Source organism: Mesitornis unicolor, unplaced genomic scaffold (genome assembly GCF_000695765.1).
Source record: "Mesitornis unicolor isolate BGI_N332 unplaced genomic scaffold, ASM69576v1 scaffold21259, whole genome shotgun sequence".
Taxonomy (NCBI): Eukaryota; Metazoa; Chordata; class Aves; order Mesitornithiformes; family Mesitornithidae; genus Mesitornis; species Mesitornis unicolor.
The window spans coordinates 1-25986 of NW_010209594.1; the positions used below are offsets into that span (position 1 = coordinate 1).

General features: G+C 39.2%; 1 protein-coding gene across 1 annotated transcript; it reads left to right on the forward strand.

Moving 5' to 3' along the window:
• Window positions 1-8818: 8818 nt before the first annotated feature.
• Window positions 8819-17383, forward strand: LOC104547295 (carbonic anhydrase 2). The gene is made up of 6 exons (XM_010192917.1): window positions 8819-8836; window positions 11031-11149; window positions 12547-12639; window positions 13397-13459; window positions 14117-14272; window positions 16526-17383. Exons 3-6 carry the CDS (start codon window positions 12634-12636, stop codon window positions 16643-16645), a joined length of 345 nt encoding a protein of 114 aa, XP_010191219.1. The 5' UTR covers window positions 8819-8836; window positions 11031-11149; window positions 12547-12633; the 3' UTR covers window positions 16646-17383.
• The last annotated feature ends 8603 nt before the right edge of the window (window positions 17384-25986 follow it).

A 25986-nucleotide genomic window follows, 5' to 3' on the forward strand; every position in this document is an offset into this window, starting at 1 on the left:
CCGAGCCCTTGTCTGAAGCGGGCAGGAGCTCGGTAGCGCTTCCTTCCCCCCCCTCCCCGTCCTCCCCCCGGTTTTTTCCCTTTTAACCTTGAGATGCCACCTGCGCCCGAGCAGCGAGCCTGGCGCACCGTGCGGTTTGCCTGGAGCATCTCCTGGTTTCCAACTGTCATTCCTTTGCTTCCGTAACGGTGCAAGAGGACGGGGTGCTGCTCCCGCAGGATGGGGTGACCTCCAGAAGGCCCCCGCTAAAACCCCAGCTTCAGCCTTCGAGGCTGAGGGACTGCTAGGTCCCTTGCCTTGGTCCCCAGGTGGGATTTCGCCTCGCCTGTGTTGGCAGCAGCGGCAGCCCGCATGGATGCTGCGTTATTAAAGGCTGATGCTGATGTTAAAACATCCCGGTTTCTAGAGTGAGGGTTATCATTTCTATACTTCGAGCTTCGTGTCTTTTCCCACTGAGCTGCTTTATGCTGTCTTGCAGGACCTGCTCACTGGCATGAGCACTTTCCTATCGCCAATGGAGAGCGGCAGTCCCCGATTGCCATTAACAGCAAGTCTGCCAAGTACGACTCCTCTCTGAAGCCTCTCAGCTTCAGTTACGATGCCGGCACGGCTAGAAACATAGTCAACAACGGGCACTCTTTCAACGTGGAGTTTGATGATTCTTCCGACAAGTCAGGTAAGGCCTCATCTTTGTGTGCAGGCGTGGAGATGAGACAAACTGCTACTAATGCTGCTACTAAAGTGTCTACAAAAGCCATAGGGTTTTTTTTTTAAAAACAAACCCCTGAAGTGTTTTGGCTTTAGTAAGGTCAGCCCTTAAGGATTCGGCATCCCACACAGCTTCTTTAGACTAGAAGAAAACTGAGTTCCCGTTAAAAGAAAACATCCTATCTGGGCAGTTTTGAGCAACCCTGCTCTAAACTCCAAAAAAGTGAACTGCTTTATTTTTGTTTAAATCTGAAGGCTTTGGCTAAGGGCTCAGCTGTGGAGAGAAAAAAAATAAAGATGATTATTTGGCAAGAACAGTTTTAGGCATACATTGTTACAAGCTACCAACCAAATGGTTAATAGAAAAGGCAAAATACATCACAGGAAGAAATTGGCTTTGGAATAACAAAGGATTAGAGTTAGCAACTTGAAGTTGAAATAGTTCGGAAATAGTTTCTTTGGGTATCAAAATATTATTTCATATTTCTGAAGCCAGTATGCTCCAAGGTTAGTACAGGAACAAGGAATTATTAGAAAATACCTTTGTTCTTCTGTAATTTAAACAAAATTGTTATCCGTGACATTTCTTGATGCAGGGCTTTCTAGATAAAGATAATGTATCTGACACATTCCTACAAAGTTTGCTGGCAGGCAGTCTTTCCCCAGTGTCTTACTTTTCATCCTACTGTATGGTGAAATTAAGCACTAAATCCCACAAACCTTTTAGTAATCCTTACTGAAAGGAATGGCTGCACTGATGGACAGACAGAATCCAAGCTGCAGTTGCAGTGAGGGTTTTGCAGGTTGTCTTTAATTGTAGTTTTTTCTGCTGGCTCAATTTGTAGAAATGGTCACCCTGCTACAATGAATGTGCCTGTATTTTTGATTTAGACAGTGACTTACAAGAAGATTGTTTTTACTGTCTTCTCTAGACATTGCCTGATTTAACTTGCTCTTTAGCAAGTGCCCTATTTTTCCTAAGCGTTTCACTGGCAATGTAATTTAGGGAATGGTGCTGAGAACAAATGGTCCGTGCCCACTAAAAATGGGGGGTTGTGCTAATGTGATATAACAGTATAACAGGCATTCAGCATCGCACTAAGAATTTGACTTTGTATTTTAATAATCTTTATATTGAACAGTATTAAGTGGTCATCTTTAAGTCTTCAGTCATATAAATGCACATAGGTCCATCTATAATGTACAGAGAGCATCCACATTAATAATTGTATGGTTTAAAAAAAAAAAAAAGTTATTCTGACTTCTTAGTGTTTATTTTTCTGAAGCACTGAGGAGCTGAAGGACCTAAATACATGTTCATTTTAACAGTGTCGTGAGAAATAAGGTAAATTATTCAGAGTGCAAAAAAGTGGATTATGTTTTCACCAGATATGTGCAAGTCTGCTTTTGCTCTCATCCTGCTCTCAGTGAGCCCAAAGGAAGCAGGTTCAGGTCTTCACAGTGTAACAAAACTATTACGTGTTTACTTTGTGCATAAGTTTGGACAGTGTGAAAATTAGGTTGTATCTGGTAAAAATGAGATAAAAATGGTAGGAACATACAATAATCTAAGGAAACGTCTGTGGGAAGAATGCTGTTCGTGAGAAAAGTCAGTGCAGAACCAGCACATCTGTGACAGGGATCCTCTGACAGATACGCAGTGACACAGCTTTCAGAGTGGGAGGATAGGAGATGCTAGTAGAAATATTCTCAGTAGCTCTGTTAGTGAATCAGAAACTGATTATTCTTTAGAAAATAAACATTAAACAGATCTCTATGAAGCCAGGTACGGGTGGATCCTTGAGTATCATACTTCCTGTTGAAAACTACAGTGCACAGAATCTACCTGGAAGCACACTTAATGGCTTCATTTGTATGCAGTTAACTGGGTAACCTACTTTCCTTTCACAAAATAGAGCTGTCTTTGACTTTACTGTGCTTGATTCACTCTTGCTTCTGAATTTGAGATGAACTGTAACGTGTGTACCAAATTCTTGGTTAGGCATCACACAACAGTCACAAGGAGAAACTGTGTGAGATTATGTGATGTACTGATACGTTTTACAGAAGACAATGGAACAAAATCCCGTAAATGCTTCCAATAGGCTATAGTGTGAGCTTCTGTGAGCTGTCCCATAGGCAGTAGTGAATTATCTGTGGTAGTAGGTGCAAAGTGAAGTAATAAGATCACTGTTTGTGAATAATGCTTCCAAGAGGTGAGTAATTGCACACAAAGAGTTAGATCCATTAATTAAGAATCTTCAGGCACATAACTAATGACACTAAAATAAATTGAACAGCACTTCTAGGTATTAATGTCTGTTTGACTCCTGCTCTTCAGAGTATGCAAAATGAGTTCTTTCAAGAAAAAATACCAGTAGTAATAGTATAGTAAAAATAGATAAGAAAGCTAAAATGTGTGTTTGGATAGAGCTCTTTGAAAGTAGTTGTTACTGATTTCATTAATTCAGAAAATATGTAATATGAATACTGTTGATCACAAGTAGCAACATGTAGATACCAGAATATTCACAATTAAAATATTTTTACTCTGAAATAAGTCTCTTCCGCCAAAATGTACGTGTGTTACATTGTGTGTGCATACAGGAATATGTAGGATAAAGCTGCTGCCCCTATCTGTGAAAAACTAAGAATCTAAAAGAAAAAAATAGGATTTCTGAAAACTATATCCCATCTATACTCTTTCGCATAGTAAGGATGTAAAATAAAAGTTTAACTTTGCAGATAGGTTATTTTTGTTTAAAATTTATGTGATTAATGTATCTTCACAGAAGAAAATACCTTTTTCTCCGCTCTTAGAAGATCTCTCTACTAATAGGTGGAGCTTTATAGACATAACTCTTGATTCAGGTTTTAATTATGCCCATGACCTATACAATTTTCTCTTGCAGTCATGTTTCAACAGAGAAAGGATGTTAAAATCTTTGTGAAAGCTTTAGAACCTGACTTTGTTTTACTGTCTTGTTAATTTTCTTAGATATGCTTACAGGTTACTTACTAATCATGCTTAGTAAACCCCTCTTCGGAAACAGTTAGCCCTAGATCTTCTGTTTCAGTTCTTGTAGTACCACCTTTGAACTTCTTGGGTTGTGTGACAGCTGTTATATTCCAGAATACACTTCTACAGGCTCAGTCAATTCCCAGAGTGGACCCCCTTCATATTTCACAGTTGCCAGTTGATGGAAATGGTGTCCGGAAAGGAAATTCACAAATTGGCACTGCTGTGTCAATGAACACTTTTTTGTTTGCTGAAATTTCATTTTTTTCCCTTAGATAAAAGGTTGTATGCTGTCTTGTTTCCCTGCAGTCTTTTGGAATATTTTCTTAGACTTATACGTAGAAAGCGAACAGTGAACTTCCTCTTCCAGTTATTATTTTCTCTTCTCCTTCAGTTCCTGCAGTTGCTTTCCGAGTTCTCATGTTCACTGTTTTTAGTAATGGCGAATGTTCAAGTGTTTGTAGGCATTCATATTTAAGAATTCTATAACCTATAATGAGTTTTCACTTTTATTTAAATAAAAGTGACACTAGGAATAAAACTCCAAATTTAAGTTCATCCGCTCTTGTATCCTGAGACTTGACTTCCATGTGTGAGTGAAGCAAATGGTGCCAATGTTGTTAAATTACAGTAATGCACCTTATTTTAGGAACTTTACAGCAAAGGAATGTCTCATTAAGGATACTTATTTTATCATATTAAACGGTTTATGTTACAGTCAGCTGTAAGGATATATATTGTTTCACTTTAAAAGACTCAAGTAAGCAGCGACTTCTCAGAGCTATAAAACCACAGGAAGTGACTTTGCTCAAGAAAGCCTCGAGAGCCTGAAAGATTTTGTAACAAACTTAAAATGCATTCTCTATGTAAGTTGTTTGGATAACTTGTCAGAATTCACCTAAAATCTGAAATTCAATGGGAAATTCTCATGGTAGTAGGCACTGTATTCTGTACTTTATGACCATGTATGTTATGAGCTTATAAAAGGAGGAAGTCAATTGGCAATTAAGTTACTCCATAGCAAGAGTTAAAATATGATATTTTAGCTGTAGAACCTTACATAAGTGAATTGCAACTATGGTGTAAGGCTCTAGAGGCATTACTAAATGTACTGGTAATTTCTGCTGGTGGATGAGTCTCTTAATGATTTATTTTTCCTTTGTTGCCACTGAGATAGAAATAATACTGAAATCCAAGGCAGAGATGCAAGTAAATCTGACACTTCTGCAGATATTCAGTTGTTCTGGAACTTTAGAATTCTGAAGAGACCCAGGGAAATGCATCAACCTTGGAACTAGCACCCCTTGGGAGACTTTTAGTAGTTCTAATCAGATATATCACCCAATTATTCGTATACTTGTAAATATTAATGAGGAAGCTTTAACTATCTTGAATTATTACTCACTGTGAACAAACCAATTTATTTTGTTGTATTTGTTATTCAACAGACAGTGTGTTAGCACTGCTTGGTTGGCAGTGAGTTAGTTTGAAACTTATGCCCCTGTTGTTCTTTTCCTACACTTCTGCCTTAGCAGGTCAACTGAGGAAGAAACAAGCAGATTTGCTGTCCTTAAGGCACTACTTTTAATCCAAGTCACTGCTACTGGGCTATTTTTAGGTTATCCAGCTCCAAAGACGTAATATTACCTATGCCAGAATAGTATCGCATGTTATCAGTATGCAGCCAGGGATTGAAGGTCCACGATACAGTGTAGCCTAAGCAATGTGTTATCCTTCTGAATCAAATCAGGAAACTGATTGCTTATAGCTTTAGGGAACTGTATTCAGGCACCTGCCTATGTGTCACAAGTACCTTTGAGGACTTTCCACTAGAAAGTCAGAGGTCTCCAGAGGGTGTGTGATCATAAAATTATTTCTCTTGTGAACTGGGATCACCAGAAGCTGCAAAGCCTATGTAAGCACATGACTGGAGAATAGCACTAGTGCTTCCAGGAACTGGAAAGGGAGATAAGAGGGCTTGACATCAGTCCTGCATGGTTCAGGCCTTCATTTCTTTACAGAGTCCAAAAGTGCCCTTCTCGACTTACATCAGCTTGCTTTTTGTCGTTGTTGGTTTGGGTGGGTTGGGTTTTTTGTTGTGGATTTGTTTTGTTGTTTTGTTGTTTGTTGGATTTTTTTTCCCCAAATTTGCAGCTTAAGAGTAGAAACTTGACATGAATTGTGCATTTAAGTGTCATGGCAACTTCTTTCCCTCTTGCAAGTTCCTCCTCTAGAGGCACTTTTAGTGCAAAACCAGGAGCAACTAGTCAGCTGTTATCAGCTAGTGCCACTTGGAAAAGTTTACTTTTAAGGAGTAATGACATTGTATGCCAGATGTCACCATGCCAGCTGATATGTTTGTTTACTTACAGGCATGAGTGACTGCTGAGTACTCAGAGGAAGTAATCCCACCTTGAGTTTGTGGATTCTTCACTAGATCTCAACATAGTATAAGCATTGTGTCCAATACACAATTTTCAGTATTGTAAGCAGCCACTGAGATTAGTATTATAGTTACCATCAGGAATTAAGACAATTATTTCTTTTAAGAAAATTTTGTTGCTTCTAGCTCAGTTCTTACAAAGTCATTGTAAGCTCATATACGGTGAAACACGAGGATTGAAGGCTGATCAGGGACTTGGGACAGCACCTTACAACTCAGAGAATCTCCATTTAAGAGACTACATAAGAAATAAATTCCACTGGTCTCAAAGAGTGGGACACAAGTCAAGAATCTAAATGCCTTTGTATCCTTAAGCAGGTCAGAGTCTCTCTGGCTGCTGCCCAGTCTGGATGAAATAGTTCAGCTGAGGTGAATCAGAATCCCTGACCTACTGCTGATATACAGGTCTGCAGACCTACGTTTTGGCAGATGTTTCATTCTGGTCTATCTCTGTGGAACATCCCTGTTGCCTTATCAGGCTAACTCTCTAGCAAAGTCAGAGTAGGTTGGTTGTTTTTCTTAGAAGATGCCAATGATGCAATTTTTCTCTTGATGAAGCCCATTACTGATATCTTCTGCAAGTATGATCCCTACAGTCAGATGCTTGCGTGCTGTCTTGCTCTTCTGCTTATCATGATACAGTGTCCTAGGAGGAATGTCTGATAGAGATAACATAAAGAGGGAAACATCTCCCAAACTGTGACTCTCTGTACTCCACATTTCACAGAAGCGACAGCTCACCCTGACTGAACTCTTCAGTCTGTCAGATGGGGAAGCCCATCCTTGCATAAGAACACAAGGCTAATCCCTGAGCATCCTCATAAGAGCCTTTTTTATGCCATTAGTAGTGCATGGTGCTCAAGATTTTTTTCTCAAGTAATGCTTCATTTACTTTGTCTCCTCAAGGCCTGTTTTCTATCATACAGATGTCTGTGTGTACACAAAAGCTTACACAACATTGACGTTAATGTATATACTGTGCATATATTTACATACATACCTATGATGTTATATACATGTGCACATCTGCTTTATGCCAAAGCAATGTGTGTGCAACCCAGCTGTCTTCAAAGGTAGACACTTGAAATGTTCTGCTGCTAGGTTGTGGGGGTTTTTTTGATAGTATTTCAATTGCAACTAAATTCCCTGAGTTTTGAGCTCTGGCCATCCGTTGTGCTCTAGTGGACCAGTTGTTTCAGCTGCTGGAAGGAGCTTTGCTATTTCCATTCAAAGAACATATTCTGCATTTTCTCAGTGACAGAGAGTAGTATTTTTCTTACCACACTAATTTGTATGACAGGAAGGAATTCATTCTAACGCATTAAACTGTCTTGTAGTTCAGCCATATTGATTATTTCTTTGACAGGTTTATTGCCTTGATGAGGTTTATTAGTCTTGAGCTCTGTATAGAGAGAACATCCCATAGGTGCTGACTGCGTAACAGTAATTCCACAGTATTCCTCCAGAAATTCACACATGTGGATGCTGTCACTTCCTGAAAACAAAAAAAAGATATGAAGTAGTCCACAGTATTTTTTGCAAAGCTGTTCTGTTCTGTGTGGGAAAGAGAACTACCTGGTGACATGCCTTTACATAGAACAGTGAAGTTGTGTGGCCCCAGTGAAGAGCTGTCCTAGATGCAGCAAAATAGCCTTTGATTTCTGTGTGTTTCCAAATATCCTAAGAAAGGGTAATGGAGACAAATCTAGTTCACCTTCTTTATCCAAGAGAGCCCACAGACATAAATGGAACAGTTTGTGTGAATATTTGACTTTCCAAATTTGCTCTGCTAATACTTATTTTCTACCAATTTAGAAGAGGTTATGAGATCATTAAATATACAGTGACATATAATTATTCGATGTTACGAGTATAACCTCTTCAGTAAAGGGTAGAAGATTGAAAACAGATACCATTTCTTTATCCAAGCAAAATAGCTCCAAATTTGTCTCATTATAACATTTCAAATAGAAACTGTCAAATAGAAAAAAAAGTTGAATTTTCAAGCTGTCATCTCTTGGGCTGTTACGCATCTGTGGAGACCAGGTTATGATGCAGATTATGTTGAATAGGTTGAATCTGTAAGAAAAGAATGTGTTTTCTAGGTTGGCTTGTGCTGTCTTCACCCCTGCATCTTACTATAACAGAAGGGAGCACAGCTACACATGTATTTCCACAATGGTTTTCACTAATACTGATTTCAAAAGGAAGGGAACTAATGATGAGATGCTCAAATATGGATCAGAATTTCCCAATCACTCAAAAAAAGGGGATGGAAAGGTTGAACTTCTGTTGTCAATGTGACCTGAATTGCTTATGTCACATGGGATCATGTGTGAATGTTGCTTGGATACTTGATGAACTTTTACTTTGCAAAAGCCGGGTAGCATTTATTCCTGGTTTAAAAAGCTTGTGTTGGAAGAAATGAAGCTCTAATATTGCTACTTTGCCTTTTAAGTTTAATTTTAAATTTTTCTTCTTTGGAAAAGCTGAGAAGTATTAAAAAAATAACTGCTTAATGTAGGCTAGAAGAAGAAGGGCTGTTCTGTAATTAAGCCTGCTGAATTTGTATTCATTTACACTAATCTAATTATTACTTTCTTTGAATGCTCTGCTGTGAGTCAAAATAAGCTAGTGCTGGATTTGAGAACCACAGAATGAGAAAAGTAAGCAAAAACTGCAAAGAGATTTTTGTGCGTCTTTTGAGTTTTATGAAACTATAGCAAACTTTGTGTAGAGAAATAACACTGCAAATGGATTTAAGAAGATTGCATGGTTCTGCTTTTCAGCATGCTTTCCATTGATTAATAATGGCAGATTAACCTGTGCCGCGCTAGTGCTTTCTGAGGTTGAGGAATGGTGGAACCTCATCAGTCCATTTGTACCTGCAATGAGCAGCAAGTCCATTAGCCAAAGGAACTGAAACTGAGACATTGCAACTCCATGGCATCATTTTAAAATGAAACATGATATTGTGTGGATTAAATTATTTTGCTTCTATAAAAACATAGCAACCAATTGCTTCATTTTCAGAAGGAACTAATGCACATTCAGAGTCGCCATTCTGAAAAACAGTATTCTAATTTGTAGACCTGTGCTTAAAACAATTACGCTTCTTGGCAACTAGCACATGCAGAAATGTAAAAGTAGAATAAGATATGTTCCTGTTTAATTACTTTAAGTATTCATTCTTCTTTGTATCACATAGCTTGGCAATAGGTAGGGCAAGTCTTGGTCTGTTGACTGTTCAGTGTTGACTACAGTATTGGAAATTACAAAGACTGCAGTGGGACATATATTCACATTTTTCAAATAGAAATACATATTGGGAGACTTCTAAATATATTTACCAAAGAAGGAGCCCCAGGCAAATGCTAGATTTGTCCACTGAACCACCCAAATTTTGCATGTGTAAGGCACGCCAGTGGAAACTAGTGTGTTTTATGTGTATCTTTTATAATCTTTAGTTTTTATGTATTCCAGTTTTTTAGTCAAATCCTTCTCATCACATTGCCAAGTGTCAATGGCTGTTGTTGCCCATGCTTGCATATAATCGGAATTATTAAAACCTGAACAGACAGTAACTTTTTCCTATCTGCATTTGATGTATATTTTCACACATGCACGTGTTGTGATAGTGTCTAGACTAATTACAGACTGAGAGGAAAGCATCTTTACTTCACAGAACTGTTTTATTTGTGGCACATACACGGAGCACACTTATGTGTAATATCTGATGTCAACACTCTTCTGTCACTTTATTGTATGTATGTATTTATTTATGTATATTTAGAGAGAAATTGATCTCTAAAATATATAACATTTCAAATTACATTTTAAAATATTTATTTTTAAATATTAACATCTTAAAAGATTTCATTGTGAATTTGAGCTGCTTAGTTAAAAAAAAAAGAAACAACCCAAACCACAGACCAGTGTGAAAGCTTGCTCTTATGACTCAGATAAATAGCTCTATTTAGTAGAACTATTTGTTACTGTTTTGTGCTTTAAGCTGCACTGGAGGAGACATTGTCTGTGTCTGAGCATTTTGCAGTAATAGGGCTTGATCCTGCATATCATAATGATGATTGGTCACAGTTTAAGTACAAGGTTAAAACTAACAAGCAGAATAAGAGAGCTTAGGGGACCTTGCTCCTGTATAATTGAAAATGTGGCTGGACACTCCACTTACAGCAGTCCCATAGTGGAGAGCATAAGTAGATGTCTCGTTTCCAATCCATATTTTACAAAAATCTGCTTCTGCAGGCATTGCTGGCATTGCCATTCTCACCACCATTTTTAAAAAATAATTCTTAAGTTTAGATTTGAGATCTGAGTTTACATCTCTGCAATGTCTTGTACTGTGCCTAGTGCTTTATCTTGCAGCACGTGCTTAGGTTTAATTTGGAACCAAAAGCATTTTACTCAATCCAGTCTGCCACAGGATTTGCAGGATTAAGAACTAAATGGATAAAATGAAGCAACAGAGTACATTAGTAAGTGAAAGATGATTTGGTCTTCAAATTTAATTCATAGAATAACTCTATATAGGCTGTTCTTTTTCTTGGCCTTTATTTGGTGACAGAAAAGTTACATCCTTGGCTCTCCCCTCGTCACATGTAATATTAGCATGCCTGTTAAATTGCTGATGAGACACTCACTCTAAAGTCACTTATTTTTACACATTGATTTTGGCGTGTTGCAGCAATGTACCATTGAGGGTGATTTGGAGTAGCATGGCAGCATGCAGAGCAATGAACTGTAATTCACTTGGAAGACTTGAGGTGGACATTCCAGTTTGAAGTGGGACTCAACAGCAAAAGTTATGGGAGATGCTAATGGAGAGTCTTTGCTTTGCAGTACTGAAGGGAGGAGCGCTGGATGGAGTCTACAGGCTGGTGCAGTTTCACATTCACTGGGGATCCTGTGAGGGCCAAGGGTCTGAGCACACTGTGGATGGTGTGAAGTATGATGCGGAGGTAGGACATGCTTTACTTTCTCTAGTCTTTTGTGTATAATGAGTATTTTATTTCTTTTTAATATTCCACCATGGTAGCAGCTTCTCTACAAATCTTCATAGATCAAGAGATTGTGGGATAGAAGATATGCCACCCTAGGACCTACTCCTTGGAAGAACAGAGATTAGAATTGGAGGGCTGTTGTAATTTTTTTTTTTCAGCTACTTCATATTGAGAAGACTCACAGAAGCAGAAAACCCCACATTAATTATCCCTGGTTTTTCCCTGGTTTCTTGGTGACTCTTGAAAATTATGAAAAAATAGAATTGTGGCACTTCTGTACATACACATCCACTTTTTGTGGCTTACATTTTTAACATCAGAGACATTTATGTAAACAACAGAATGATTTTGGGGCAGACCCTTTCACCTTTTGGTATCAAAGAAGCAAGGGAAGCTGTGAAGAGGGCAGGTAGCAAAGTGAGACTGTGCAGGCACTCTGTGTAATGTCCTTAAGACTCCAGATGTCCCTTGCACCACTTAAAACTCTGTATTACCTTCTCACTCCATTTGTGGCATGAGGAAAGGTGCATGCAAGTACCTTGTTTAGAAATCTGCCTCTGGGTGCTGTGACAGACTTTTCTAATCCTTTCTTAAATGCATATCAACTGATTTGCATTGACAGATAAAATAAATGGCCCCACAAATTCATTGGCTTTGCTTTTTCATGAGATAAAGTAGCTTCTGTCTAATCCGAGAAGCTTGCCATTGCCTTATATCTCTTCACAGTAACATAATTACTTGCTCAACTTGACTTGCAGGTATTGGGAGACAGCCAGGTGAACTTCAATTAGAAGTAACTCAGAAATCAAAAATGAAGCAGCATCCTGGATAATGTGTTCATTTCATGTCCTTTTCAAAGGCTTTCCAGAAAACATTAGGACTGTTTTTTAAAAACTTTCCAGATTGTAGGTTAGATCTGTAGTTAATGCCTCTTCTCCCTGACACTGGACACTCATGTCTTTCAGTGTCGATAAGAACTCCATGATATAAAGCATAAAAATACTATATCAAAATGCTGCAGGCTGCTTGCAGGAAAAAAACTCATGCAGAAGACAACAGGAGTTTCACCAGACTAAAAGCAGAACGATACAGCCACAGTTTGCGTTTTAAACTCATCTGGGAATAAGAGTGAGAAGCAAAATAAAATGCATAACAGAAATCTCTTTGCATAAATGAATCTTGAAAGTAGATGAATGATTCAACAAATTCTTAACTATACACAAAAGTTTTTAAATCTCAACAGTAAATCACCATTGCCATATGCTCTTTAATAAATTACTTCCCTGCATTCTCATTTGTAAAATTTTGTCAATGGAATGTCATCTTCATAGTGCTTTCTATTTTCTTGCTCCTAGCTCCATATTGTTCACTGGAATGAAAAATACGGTAAATTTGCTGAAGCTGTGAAGCATCCCGATGGTTTGGCTGTGGTTGGCATCTTCATGAAGGTTAGTTGAACTTTTCCTTTTGTATTCCTTGCATGAGTCCAGTATGTTAATTGTGTTGTGGGAGGACCTAAGAGACTAAAACACAGAATAAAGCAGCAGCACGCTATACTGCATAAAGCCATAGGAAACTAGGTGGTGCTCCATATTCTTGGCTTTCTCTACATATAAAAATTATTCACCAGCCATGGAGTATGACTGCTGTCCATCACTGTGTCAGCCCTATAGCAGCATGCTTACCATCATCACGACACTGACACTGCCATAACTCTTATCAGTGAAGGGTGATGTGCATAACTGACAAAGTTATGTGTACATGAATCTGCGTTGGTCCAGCCTAAATGAAGCCTATTTTCCTTTTCCTGTCATTGTTAATACTGTATCAAGAGCATTTTGTCTTGGTTGAATTGTCTCCATAGATAGTTGGAGGTGACTGTGCCCCAGCAGTGCACACTCACGGTATTTTATTAGGAGGGTGACTTCTATGAAGAAAGAACAGCTCAAGACCAAAAATAAATCCACATATTGAAAATGAAAATAACTTATTCTGTCCAGTGTCCTTGGCTGACCCATTTGTGGTGACTGGCGACTGGTATGATTTTACAGAGACAGTTCCAGTCACTTCTGCTGTAATACTCCTGTTATGTAATGAAATGGTGCTGGGAAAATGTACTATGAAATGTTTCCTTGAGAACTGTAATAGAAAAAAGGTATCTGGAGAGTGCACCATCATTTTCTTTTCATATGGTTTGTGTTACAGGTAGGAAATGCCAAGCCTGAAATACAGAAAGTTGTGGATGCTCTGAACTCCATTCAAACCAAGGTAATATTTGCTGTCTGTGTTGTTTGACACCAATCACAACTGTGCAGTGTTATCCTCTTCAGAAAGTGGATTTTTACTTCTTCTCAGTCTGCTGCATGTATGAAAATAAAAGAAACCTTCCTCCAAGAGGACATGCTTTTTGGCTATTTCTAGAGAGAGTCCAGATAAGAATTTTGGTCGGTATATGTAACTATTAGGAAAAAACCAAACGAAACCAAAACAAAAAAGAAAACAAAAACCTTTCTGTATTTTTAAATCTTGTGTGAAGTATGTGTGTGATCTTAATGAGCTGAGTAATGAGAAACTGAAAGTACTTACTGAGTAATTGGGTAGTTTCGTAGTTGGGTACCTTCACATAGCCTGTGCTAATGAGAAATGTGGACAGCAAAGGTAAAGGATGAGACTACACTGTCATCTTTGTCATCAGGCTCCCTTTGAGGTAAAAGGATGTTGCCATTTACTGCAATGAACTCTCCAGCAGGTCTCCCAGGTTCTGTGTTTCCAGTGCAATCAGTGTATATGGCAGCCAAAATCTCATTGTTCCTTCAGGCAAGGTCAACTCATATCTCTAGGAGCAAGAAACATAAATTCAACATTTGAAATAGGAAACAGTGTCTTGAAAGTCTTATAACTGTCTTTTAACTTTCTTTGTTGTAGGGGAAGCAAGCTTCCTTCACAAACTTTGACCCCACTGGACTGCTTCCTGCATGCAGAGACTATTGGACATACCCTGGATCACTGACCACTCCCCCACTGCTCGAATGTGTGGTCTGGCACGTTCTGAAGGAGCCCATCACTGTCAGCCCCGAGCAGGTAGGTCTCAATGAATGATGCTGGTGGATGTGTATTGGAGTCATTCTGATTGCTTCAGTTCAGTCCTCCTGGTGATCTTTGAAGTGGCAGTCTGTTACTGCAGAGCTATGCAGGGTATTAGCTAGCATCACATGTCAAATATATGTATCTGAAGTGGTTGTCCTCTTCTGGCAGGACTCTGCAAAATGTATGACTGTCCTCTATTTGGACACAATCCAGGGAAAATTTGAGGAGTTTTTAAAATTTCATCAGGCTTTACAGATACATGGTTAGAGTTGCCATGTGGTAAAATATGCATGAAAGGACCATTTGCACATGCAGATGTCTAACATGTATTGTGAGCATCAGCAGGTTTGCTGTATGTGCACACATACATATCTGGGTATACTTGCCCTGAAAATACCAGGTTTACCAAGCATCTGAAGAGCACGTATTCTCTCACTGTAGATCTGTAGTTGGTTTGTTGATCTTCCAGCATTTCCAGGACACAGAGCTCATTTTACAAGTTCTATTCAGGACAGAACAGACTGGGAAATCCCACGCAGAATTGTGACAATCCTAACAAAACTACATTGTTTGGAAGAGAGAAGACACAGATTCCAGAAGTCTTGTGCCTGAAAAAATCCTTTATTCTGTTGAGCAGCTTGAGGAGAGGACAGAGTCATCCTAGTAGGAAGGAGCTTGTGCCAATCAAATCACTCCTGGCTGTAGCTTTCTGCACCATCCATTAATGAAATTGCATAGAGGCAAGATTCCATCCTCAGATTCACATCTGTGTGCTTGGGAGATATATTTATAGGCTCTAGATTCTATTTATAACCTAGCCCTGAAGGGCTTTATTTTACCCTTCAAACTCTTAAATCCCATTTATCAATGGCAGACCTGCTAACAGTATACACATAATTCTAGGGATTTTATTCAGTTGAAAAAAGTGCAGCTGAGCTGTTGTGGGACTTAGCATAATAAAAGATAGAATAAATGACAAGGAAGAACTACTGAAAATAATAATTATAGCAATGATTACCATTAATAAACTGCAAGGGAGCATTAAAGTTGACACTGTTTACTTGTTCCAAACTACTGGTATTGCTGTTGGTAATCCAAGGTTTGCAAATACGGTTTTATTATAAGGCCAGAGCACATTCACCGAAATATACTTGTTTTACTACTTTAACCACCTGCAAAGGGTAAAAGACACCACTTGTTTCTGCCACACTCACCCCTCCATATTGCCACTGATATTTCAAAGTCTCATTTGAGATCAAAACAGTGTGTGGGGCAGCTTGCCCTTTCATTCCAAAACTGATGAAAACAAGAACCATACAGCAGAGTATTGTGAGTTTGTTGAATTTGTTTTCCAAAGATAGATAAAAGCTGGCTATTACAGCAGGGTATAGCAAACCTGTTATCGTTTGCTGTAGTGACACAGCAGTTCCTGGCAGAGGTGCGGCACCGAACTTTGTTCTGATTGGTCCTGAAGGTAAAGTCTTCTCCTGGGCTGGTCACTGCTGGGACCCTTACTCTGTGAATGAGGGAAAGTCTGGCCTGCAGCCTGACTGATATGAAATCCCATATCCTGCCTACATATTTCTGTCAGCAGTTCTAGCTGTCTTTACGAGATGACATTTGGGTGGGTTTTTATTTTTTCAGTGTTTTTTTTAGTTTTGGAGATACCCACTTAGACATCAAGGTGCTTTTATTACATCAGCCTGTGCAAACACCGATTTTACTTTTAAAAGCAATCACTAAAAACTTACAGTATGTTCCTATTGATGTGGAACAGTTTTCCCTCTCACTGTATTTGAAAAATCAAGATACCTTGAAAGAATTTGACTGCTTTAATTTGACCCAAGGGTGAGGTCAATATTTTCTTATCAACTGGACACAAAAAGTCCAGCTTTCAAAAGAGCCAAACCAGTGCAACTTGCAAAGGACTTTGAAAGGCTTTCAGTTTAGATCTTGATTAAGGACAAACAGCTCTATGCGCAGAGTTCAGAAAATGTGTGCCTGTGTCTTTGTTTTCTGGGCTTCCTTAGTTCTTGCTAGGATATTTTGTGGGCAGGGGAGCCTGTGTCAGGAGCAGAAAATGGTGTGGTTGAAGAGCAGAGACACATGGGTGGTGAATGTCATCTCCAGACTCAGTGCTGGCAAAACTTGAAGTTGGACCTCCGGCTCAGGCCCAAGGTGTATAATTCAAATAGTCCTGCTGTAACAAGAGTATGCATTTGAGAATGTTTGTGCCTTTTTCCACAGATGTGCAAAATCCGTGGCCTTTGCTTCAATGCTGAGAATGAGCCTGTGTGCCATATGGTGGACAACTGGCGCCCATGTCAGCCTCTGAAGAGCAGAGAAGTCAGAGCTTCCTTCCAGTAACCTCAGCGCTGAGTGTGTTAGAAATTGCTCTGTTTGTGAGGAGCCCCTTTTGCTAAGCACAAATCAAACCTTTGCCATGTGTGCCCTGGCAACATCTTGTCTCCCAGATCCATTCTTTCTTTTGCTCTGCATTTAAAAAGCCAGCTATTGAAATGTGAAATTCTCTTGGCCAAATAGGAAAGGGTTCTTAAGGTGTGGGGTTGGGAGAGGCATGGGGTGGGGTGGCTGTGTGTGTTTTGGTGACTATACTGCGACTGACACTTTAGTATAATGAAACAGTATGTCTGCTGCTTGGGAAAGGATATTGTAATAGCGAAATAAGCCCTTTTAAGAAACCTCATCCACTGGTGTGATAGTACACATAACTAACGATAACTTGAAGCTTTGTGAAAAGCACAGGAATACAGATTCTAGATATGATTTAGGAAAAAAAGTATTCTGAGAAAGTAAAACAAAATGAATATTGAGAATTAGAATTCTTAGAGTTTAAGAAACTGACATGTAAATATCTTTGAGACTGTTTTACATTTTTACCCATGCTATCAAAAACCTTGATTTTGTCTTAATGGTAGTGTTGGATTTTTTAATTAAAAATGTTCTAAATTAAGTATTATCTTTAAAAGTTGTTATTACCATAGAAATAATACAAAATATCTTTTCATTGAAATAATATATGCTCTAATTTAAAGAGGAAAATAATATTGTATTTTAGATAACTTCTCTAATAAATCTATACTTATATTCTTGCTTCTATGCTGTTATTTTAATTCAGGAAAGGAATCACTCACATCATTGCATATTAACATAGTTACTATTGAGAATTGATTTCAATGACACTGAAGATGAATGCCAACCTATATGGATATGTTAGGAAATTTTCTGTAAGTAGCTCTCTGATAGACAACAGAAGGAAGTGTTAGTTTTGAGCAATCACTAAACATTCTCATGAAAGTTGACTGCATAATAAAAAATCCCCTCACAAGAATTTCAAACAGAATCATACTGAAGAATGGGCCTCTCCAAACTAGTTACTTAAACATTGCCTGTATGTGACAGCCCAAAACCAAGGTGCCTCATCTTTATGCAGAACATCTATTCAATCCATTTCTCCAACTAGACCAAATCTTTCAGGACTATCTCCAGCATTTGCTTTTTTACTCTCACAATATCCTCTCATATGAATGATAAGATTTTTTTCAACAGTAATATTTCTGAGCAGAAAACAGCTTCCAATAACTTCCGTTGATGCATCCTTACTAGCTGATTTCTTGTGTTTTCATGAACACGTACACAGTAGATAACTAAATATAAATCTGTTCTAAATACACAAGATCCAAACAATACCGTAAGGGGTTACCCTTCTTTTCAGGCTCCTGGCTGTTGTGAGAAAAGTTATCTTAAAATCTCTCATCTCATTGGATTCTGGTCCTAGATTTAAGGCAATTTATTATGAGCTTCCTGCCCAATTGGAGATCACTTTGTAATCTATAAGGTGTTAGTTGGACAGTCCAGGTTCTGCAACTCCTGGGATCTTGAACTGTGTAAGATGAGAATGAAGCCTTCTCAGATAGCTTACAAACATCTTTAGAAAACTGACAGATCTCCCCCTTTCAAAAGCTTTCCCATTTAAAACACTGCCCCAGCCCTGCCAAAAAATCACAAGCCTCAAAACCAGAACAGAAGAACAAGGTATTCCTTTGCCACACATCAATGATTTGAAGTTTGGCTTTCCTGAATGGAGCTACGAAGGTATTTGTCTCTTCCTACAACAACTATGCTGGCTGATTCAGGTTCCTCACATTCAATGGTTTGAATACTTTTCTGACTGTTAAGTGTCACCCTGAGGCCTGAGTGCTACAAGTGTCTCCTAAACAATGCAAGGGAAGTTACATCTCTAAAACTAGAATTACAGATCAAATACATTGTGGCTTAAAGCTGCTGAAGCAAGCAGGAAACAGAATTACAAAATCACAGGATGGCTGAGGTTGGAGGGGATCTCTGGAAGTCTGCTGGTCTGACCCTTCTGCTCAAGTAGGGCCACATAGAGCAGGTTGCCCAGGACTACGACTAGATGGCATTTGATTATCTCCAAGGATGGAGACTTACAGGCTTATGACCCACTGATTTCAGCAGATAACTTTTTTTTTTCTGAAGCTGAAGAGAAGTGCTTGTTAGCAGTCACAAATGCTAAACTCTTTCCTGGAATTGTGCATGTAGATTTGTGCAGAACCTGCTCTCATAGGTGGCGACCCTACTCTTTGCATACTGATTACATGTGATGGCACTCGTATAATTAAAAAAACATGAGAGCCCCAGATTTTCAGATTTTAAACTAGTATCATGACAATTATGTTACCCTGACTACTAGGTAATACAACTTTTTGAGAAGCAGTAATCTCACTGCTACCTGTGCAGCTTAAATAGTATCCAGTCTAGTATGTGATAGAGAATGCGAACATCTGCCTAATGGCTAGGGTGAAAACCTGGAAATGCCTGCAAAGTTCTAGTCACTGCTGCAATAAAAAGTTCCGTATTTCATACTCCATTGCACTTCAAAGTTGCTACATAAATAATAAGTAACAGCAAAGACAACCAACATCAGCCATATATTTATCATCTTGTTTGCACAAGCCCGTTTACCTGGAATGTTGCCAGTGCCATATGTTGGCTTTTCTGAGTATGAAGTACTTTTTGGTATTTAGCCAGACATAAGTCATATACATGGTGTACAGGAAGAGCCTGCTCTGTGTCCTACCTGTGAGATCTACCAGGGAACAGTGTTAATTTTTGTTTTCTTTTTTTTCCTTTTTTTTTTTTTTTAATAAGTGAACAAACTTGGAGAACCACCCCCAAAATCCTCACAAAAACCCCTCTCCAGCATAAAATGGTACACAGCCTTATCACAAATTCACACTTTGCAGTTAAATTCTTGTGCAGTGGATAGCCTTTTCAAGGAAGACATATATATTAAGGCCAAACCAGAAATGAAGAAAACAATTTCCCTGGCATTCTTGATCCATTTTCTGAATGGTGAGTTCAGTTAAGATAGAGGGGAATGGAACCATCCAGTTCTTCCTCCTGACCTCTATTCTCCTTCACTATTTGCTCCTATGAAGAGGTTATAATTAGGTTTTGCAATTGTTGCATGGTAGACTCAAACAACACCCATTCTGACATCACAGTCAGACCTGTTTCAACTGGAAAACTCATTATTAATTGATAATGAAAAAAAAAAAGATAGCACTTTGGTCGTGGAACAGAAGATGATCCACTACAGGTAATTTTGTTATTGTCAAGTAGGCAGCTCTTTAAATTAAAGGGAAATTTATTTAGAAATTAAAGGTAAATTTATTTAAAAGAAAAACAAAAGGAAGAAGGCTAGTGTGTTAATTTGAAGTCATCATAAGAAATTTGAAGTCATCGTAAGATACTCAGCCAGCACTTTGATGGGGGGAAGAGAGAAGTACATTCACTTGCAAACTGTTCATTTTGCAGTTTGTGATCCTGTCTCGCACTTGTCTGCCAGCTCCATGTGTTAGAACATTTTATGATTTCTCCACTGCTATTTCTAAGGGTTGGATGTGTCCTAGATTGACATGAGCGAGTAGACTGTGATTAGAGATGTTCCCTGGGAGATTAGATAATAATGCCCTGCATAGAGTCAGCAATATTTATAGAAGTCCAGATAGTTTATAGAAGAGTATCACTCACTAAATGACAGCTTTAGGATTTTCTAATTCTTCAAAGAAAAGCCCTGCAAGCAACAGCTGTGTCAAATCTAGTATTGTAGAAACAAGCAATGATGAAAGTGCAGGCAGTGGCTTTGCTGAAAAATTCCCATGGACCCTCTAATGTCAGCCACTTCCTCTTCCAAACCACAGAATCTCATAAAGTCACGTAGCACCTGGTCACAGTAGCTTACACTGAGTGTTTGATATTTTTTAAGTCTATTTGGCAACCAGAGGCTCCACTGCTGACCTCCTTCCTCTCTCAGTATGATGGTCATGGGCTGTGCTGCCTCGCTGCCATCGATGGTTCATTCAGGCCATGAAACTCCCCAGGCACCAACTTCCTAGAGGTGCGAGTGCAACAGGAACGTGCTCAAAGGCATCACAGCTCCATACCAAACGGTGTGAGGTGCGATGACAAAACTTTTCAGGGATCCCTGAATAATTTTAGACCATAAGTCTTGCTATTTTAATCCAAGCCACAAACCAAAGTATTTTCAGATATGTTGCCATCCCAGTGTGGATTACAGTGTAGTGGTTCCCTGACCTCTCATGTCCATCCAACATTGAGCTCTTCAGGATGCTCATTTTAGTTCAGAGCTCACAGCAATGTAGCTGTGCTGCCTGAGCTGATGGACTCAGATTCTCAGCAGGGCTCAGTGTGAACATGGTGTAGCTGTGTGTAGCTAACCCTAGAATGGAGTCGGTTTTGTCCAGTGAGGATGTCAATGCACTGCAGCATGTTAAACAACAAAAAAATATTCTCAGGACATTTTGAAAAAGGCAATATATAAGCCCTATTTTGCTAATCTTGTGTGGTATGAGGCATTTGCTTTCTTAACTAGCAGCTTGAAACAGAGAAGAAATGCATTGAGACAATATGTAATAAACAAGTTATTAGAGCATATGGGTGGATACTAACCATGTCTTTTTCTTGAGGGCTAGGTTTCAATGAGTCTTGTAACATTACCTAGTATTCAAGGACCTGGAAAATTTGCTGCAGAGCTATTCTACTAGAATAGAATAATTTCATTTGGAAGGGACCAACAGCAATCATCTAGTCCAACTGCCTGACCAATTCAGGACTGACCAAGTGAAAGCATGTTGTTAAGGGCATTGTCCAAATGCCTCTTGGACACTGGCAGGCTTGGCGCATCTACCACCTCTCTGGGAATCCTGTCCCAGCATTTGACCAGCCTGTCAGTGATGCTTCCTAACGTCCAGTCTAAACCCCCCCCGGCGCAGTTCTGAACTGTTCCCACATGTCCTATCATTGGATACTAGGGAGAAGAAATCAGCATCTCCCTCTCCACTTCCCTCCTCAGGAAGCTGGAGAGACCAGTGAGGTCACTCCTCAACCTCCTTTCTCCAAACTAGACAAGTCCAACATCCTTAGCTGCTCCTCATTGGACATTCCTTCTAGCCCTTTCACTAGCCTTGTTGCCACCTTCTGTCTGGAAAGCCTCAAAATCAAACAAGAAAAAAGAGTTTGTGTGGCACTTGGGTGCCTTGGACCAGGTATAACAGACAGAAATCTTTTTCTGTCTGCAGTACTACACAAAGGGCATCTCTGAGAGGCACAACAGAGACGTGAAGGCTGACAGGCTTCACAGAAAGCAGAGCTAGGGTCTCTCTTCTGGACACTGATCTACTAGCCCAAAGGCCAGATCTAAAGGCTCAGCTCACTCCAGTAAGGTGGAAGTTCCTCCAGAACCATCAGTTCATCAGTGTAAGAAATGGGACCCATGACCAGTACAGATCCTCTTTGGTCATCATGTACGACCTCATATATACAGAAAAAGTGGGCTAGTGTAAGGACATGGGACCTTCTCTCCCACTCTGCTCCACAGCTGGACCTCCTCCAGTGCACCTAAGCAAGGAAGGACAGTGGAAGCACAGTGTCCTTTCCAAAAAAAAAAGGAGGAAGGGCAGGATATTGTAATTTGGATGATGCATCTCTTCACCACTTCATTGATTGTATTTCTTCCAAAAGTCACTATAAATAGTCTAATTACATTATTCTCAAATGACAGTCTTAAATAATATATTTCTTGAATCAAAATCAAAACCAAAAGGCCTCTAGATACTTTCACTGAATATGCTTTTGGTTGTTCTAGTCATTAATAACCATGCCCCAAGAAGGAAGATAGCAATATTAAAGAAAATAAGAGCAGCATTTTACAGGTGGGGGTAAATTACAAAAACAAGGCTTGAAAAAAATACCATCCTCACTCAGAATGTGTTCTTGGGAGACATTTGAAAGGACAGCATTTTGCAGATCAGCTTAAAAGAGGGTGGTAAACATAATTTCCTCCTACTCTCTGTAGAAGTGCATCAGACTCTCTTAAATGCTTTTTGACTAGTAATGGAAATCATACCCAGATAGCATTTTGAAACTAAAGTATTTAAAATTATTTTAGACATAAACAAACACTCAATGAACGATTAAGCCTACAGATAAAAAATGCAGTTATCCCAGAATGAGTAAAATGCCCCTGCTGTGACTTCTTAAATACCATGTTCTGCTCTGCATTTTTCTCTCTGGAGAAGAACTCATCAAATCATCAAGGCTGTGAGGGTAGCAATATAAAAAATTAGGGCCTGATCATGAAAACTCTGATGTGACTAATCACTGACATGAGTAATACCACCCATTGAAGTTCAATTGGCTCACCAGACTCTTTGCACAGGAAAGGCCATTCTCCTTCCATGAGGAAGAGACTGAATACCTGAAAGGTCAGGTGTCCTTATCCTTTGTAACTCACTGTAGGGATTTATTCTGAGGAATAGTAGGAAGGGGATAAGATGGAGGAATCACCTGTAGTAAAGGTGGCTAAAGGTGGCTCCTTCCCCTCTACTCTGCCCTGATGAGACCACATCTGGAATATTGTGTTCAGTTCTGGGCCTCTCAGTTCAAGAAGGACAGGGAATTGCTTGAAAGAGTCCAGAGCAGAGCCACAAAGATGATTGAGGGAGTGGAGCATCTCCCTTATGAGGAGTGGCTGAGGGAGCTGGGTCTCTTTAGGTTGGAGAAGAGGAGACTGAGGGGTGACCTCATTAATGTTTATAAATTTGTAAAGGGTGAATGTCAGGAGGAAGGAGCCAGGCTCTTCTCAGGAATAGCCAATGACAGGACAAGGAGCAATGGGAGCAAGCTGGAGCATAGAAGGTTCAACCTGAACATGAGGAAAAACTTTTTTACTATAAGGGTGACAGAGCACTGGAACAGGCTACCCAGAGAGGTTGTGGAGTCTCCTTCTGTGGAGACATTCAAAACCTGCCTGGACGCGTTCCTGTGTGACCTAGTCTAGGTGATCCTGCTCTGTCAGGGGGGTTGAACTGGATGATCTTTCAAGATCGCTTCCAACTCCTAATATTCTGTGATTCTGTGAAATGGTCTTCATTTTTCTTCCAGCTTCACAGAGGTTTCCCAAAGACGAGAACATACAATGAGGTCCACACTTATCCCATTAGATTGGCACATGCATGGAAGGCTTTTTTCAGGCCTCCTACTCCAGGTGCCACTTTTGGGTTTACAACCATTGTAGTGGCTAAAGAAGAAGAAAACCATGAATGGTGCAAGCTCCTGCTCTTCAAGGCTGCCAGAGTGCTCTACAGAGCAAATAGAGAGGTCACCATTGAAGCACTATATAACAGAAGGTCTCTGCATGATCTCAACTTCCATACTAAGACCTTGCCTTTCCAAATATCTTACACGCTCACGGTCTAGCAGGTAACTGGGTAAATGTAGCCTTGCTGAAATCTCTTTCTTCATTTGCCACTCCAGAGATGACTTCTGTCTGAATGAGAATGAGCTGGACTGGTGGGACTGTTCCTGTGAAAGAAGCTGACCATGATTTTAAATGATTTGCAGGATCCAGCTCTTAATTTCTGTTGACTAAAGTTCTATTTTTATCTAGTTATCTAATCCTTGTAAAGTCCCCAGGTAGATGGAAATGTCAGATCATTCCCACATGAAAATCTAGTCTTATTTCTCAGAGGATTTTTCAAGAACTGAGCAGCTATCTAGGTTAAAGGAGGAGAGGGGACTGAAAATATATTTGCCTTTCAGAAAGAAAAATAGCAATCAGGAAAAAATAGTCTAAGCTTGTGGAATATTGAGATGATTTTCATTCTGAGGAATAGTTATGTCAGTGTAATAATGACATGGTCTGTCATGCCACCATTATACTGTGTTTAATGATGTTAAATGATAATAACAAAAGATATGAATAATGTTTTATTAAACCCTGGGCCTCATATCTAACTACCTCAATATATCTGGCCGCATGATAAATGTCAGCCTCAATTAATGAGAAAGAAAAGCTTTTCTTGCTTCACCATATTGTGCTTTCAGCAATATAAACTTTTGAAAAAGTGTTTATTTTTGTCATTGAGACCATTTGTCTTAGAAAAGATATGAAATAGAAAACCAATATACCAATTATCACCCAGAATAAATAATACACATCAAGCCAAACAAAATATTTTGTATTTAGTTAGTAGTCGCTTTGTCTTGAACCTTTTGCACTTCGATCAAAACTGTATCTTTTGAAGTGTTAGCTACTAATAACAGGGAAAAACTGGGTCATATGTCTATGCCAGCAAAAAAATATTGTGCATTTCAGACACCATATATTTGCTTATGGTTTCTTACAGGAACTAGATAGTCTCACTAGGGTTGAGAAAAAGCTTTATTAAAAGATGTTTCAAGGACTCAAATTAAGCTAATTGCCCAAGAGGGATAGGGAGCCAAGTGAAAAGCAGACCTGCCATAGGCAGCCATCACTCCCAGTCATTGCTTTCCCAGTGACTGAAGAGCTAATGACACTAGACTCCTAGGAAATTCACAGCCTTCAAGCTTGATTAGGTAAGACAGCAAGTCTAATCTGCATTTAATGAATGATTCAGGAATAACTTTAAGAGTCTAACTTTAAAGTGGCAGAGTATTGACAAACAGGTACATGCTCTAAGCACGTCTTGTGACCTAGCTAACTAGGGGTATCTGAAAAAGTTATTAAGCTTATTCCATCCAGTCACAAAATCTGTTCTCTACTTGTTCTGCCAGCTAAGAAAATCGAGCATTTTGTTAAAATTTATGCTACTGTGTAAGTAGAGGCTAGAAAATAATGAGAGAAAATGGAAAACTGACTAAACCTGTTATTTCTGCAGTGCAGTGTAGGCAGACAGATCTTTATGCCTCCATGGAGCCCCGGTGTTATTAGTGTGTATTCACAGTGATGTCTGCTAATCAATAAGAGGATTTTCACCTACCTTGGCCTGAACATACCAAGTAAGGAGTGTTAAAGATATACAAGTAATTGCAAAGAAAGTAAACTAATAAAATAGAAAGAGAAGGTTAGGACATTTTCATTGTTTTGAATCCCAGTGATATTTTTTTCTTAAGACAGGGAAAAATAACAATTTCCTTATAAGAGGTGGCTCTTAGATATATTATTTTCCAACTAGAAATAATTTGTGAATGTTGGCAGCACTTCAAGATGTCAAAAAGGGAAAACTATATTGACATGCACAACCTGCAGTGTACCATCAAAGTACCAGTCCCTCTTGGAGTCTGAAAACCCTCCAGCAACTTCCTTTTGATTCAGCAGG

Bases quoted from the DNA above. Each gene is read 5' to 3' on its own strand.
- LOC104547295 (XM_010192917.1), top strand. The intron at 13,460-14,116 runs GTAATATTTGCT...TCTTTGTTGTAG, and splicing joins TGAACTCCATTCAAACCAAG to GGGAAGCAAGCTTCCTTCAC. The intron at 14,273-16,525 runs GTAGGTCTCAAT...CTTTTTCCACAG, and splicing joins TCACTGTCAGCCCCGAGCAG to ATGTGCAAAATCCGTGGCCT.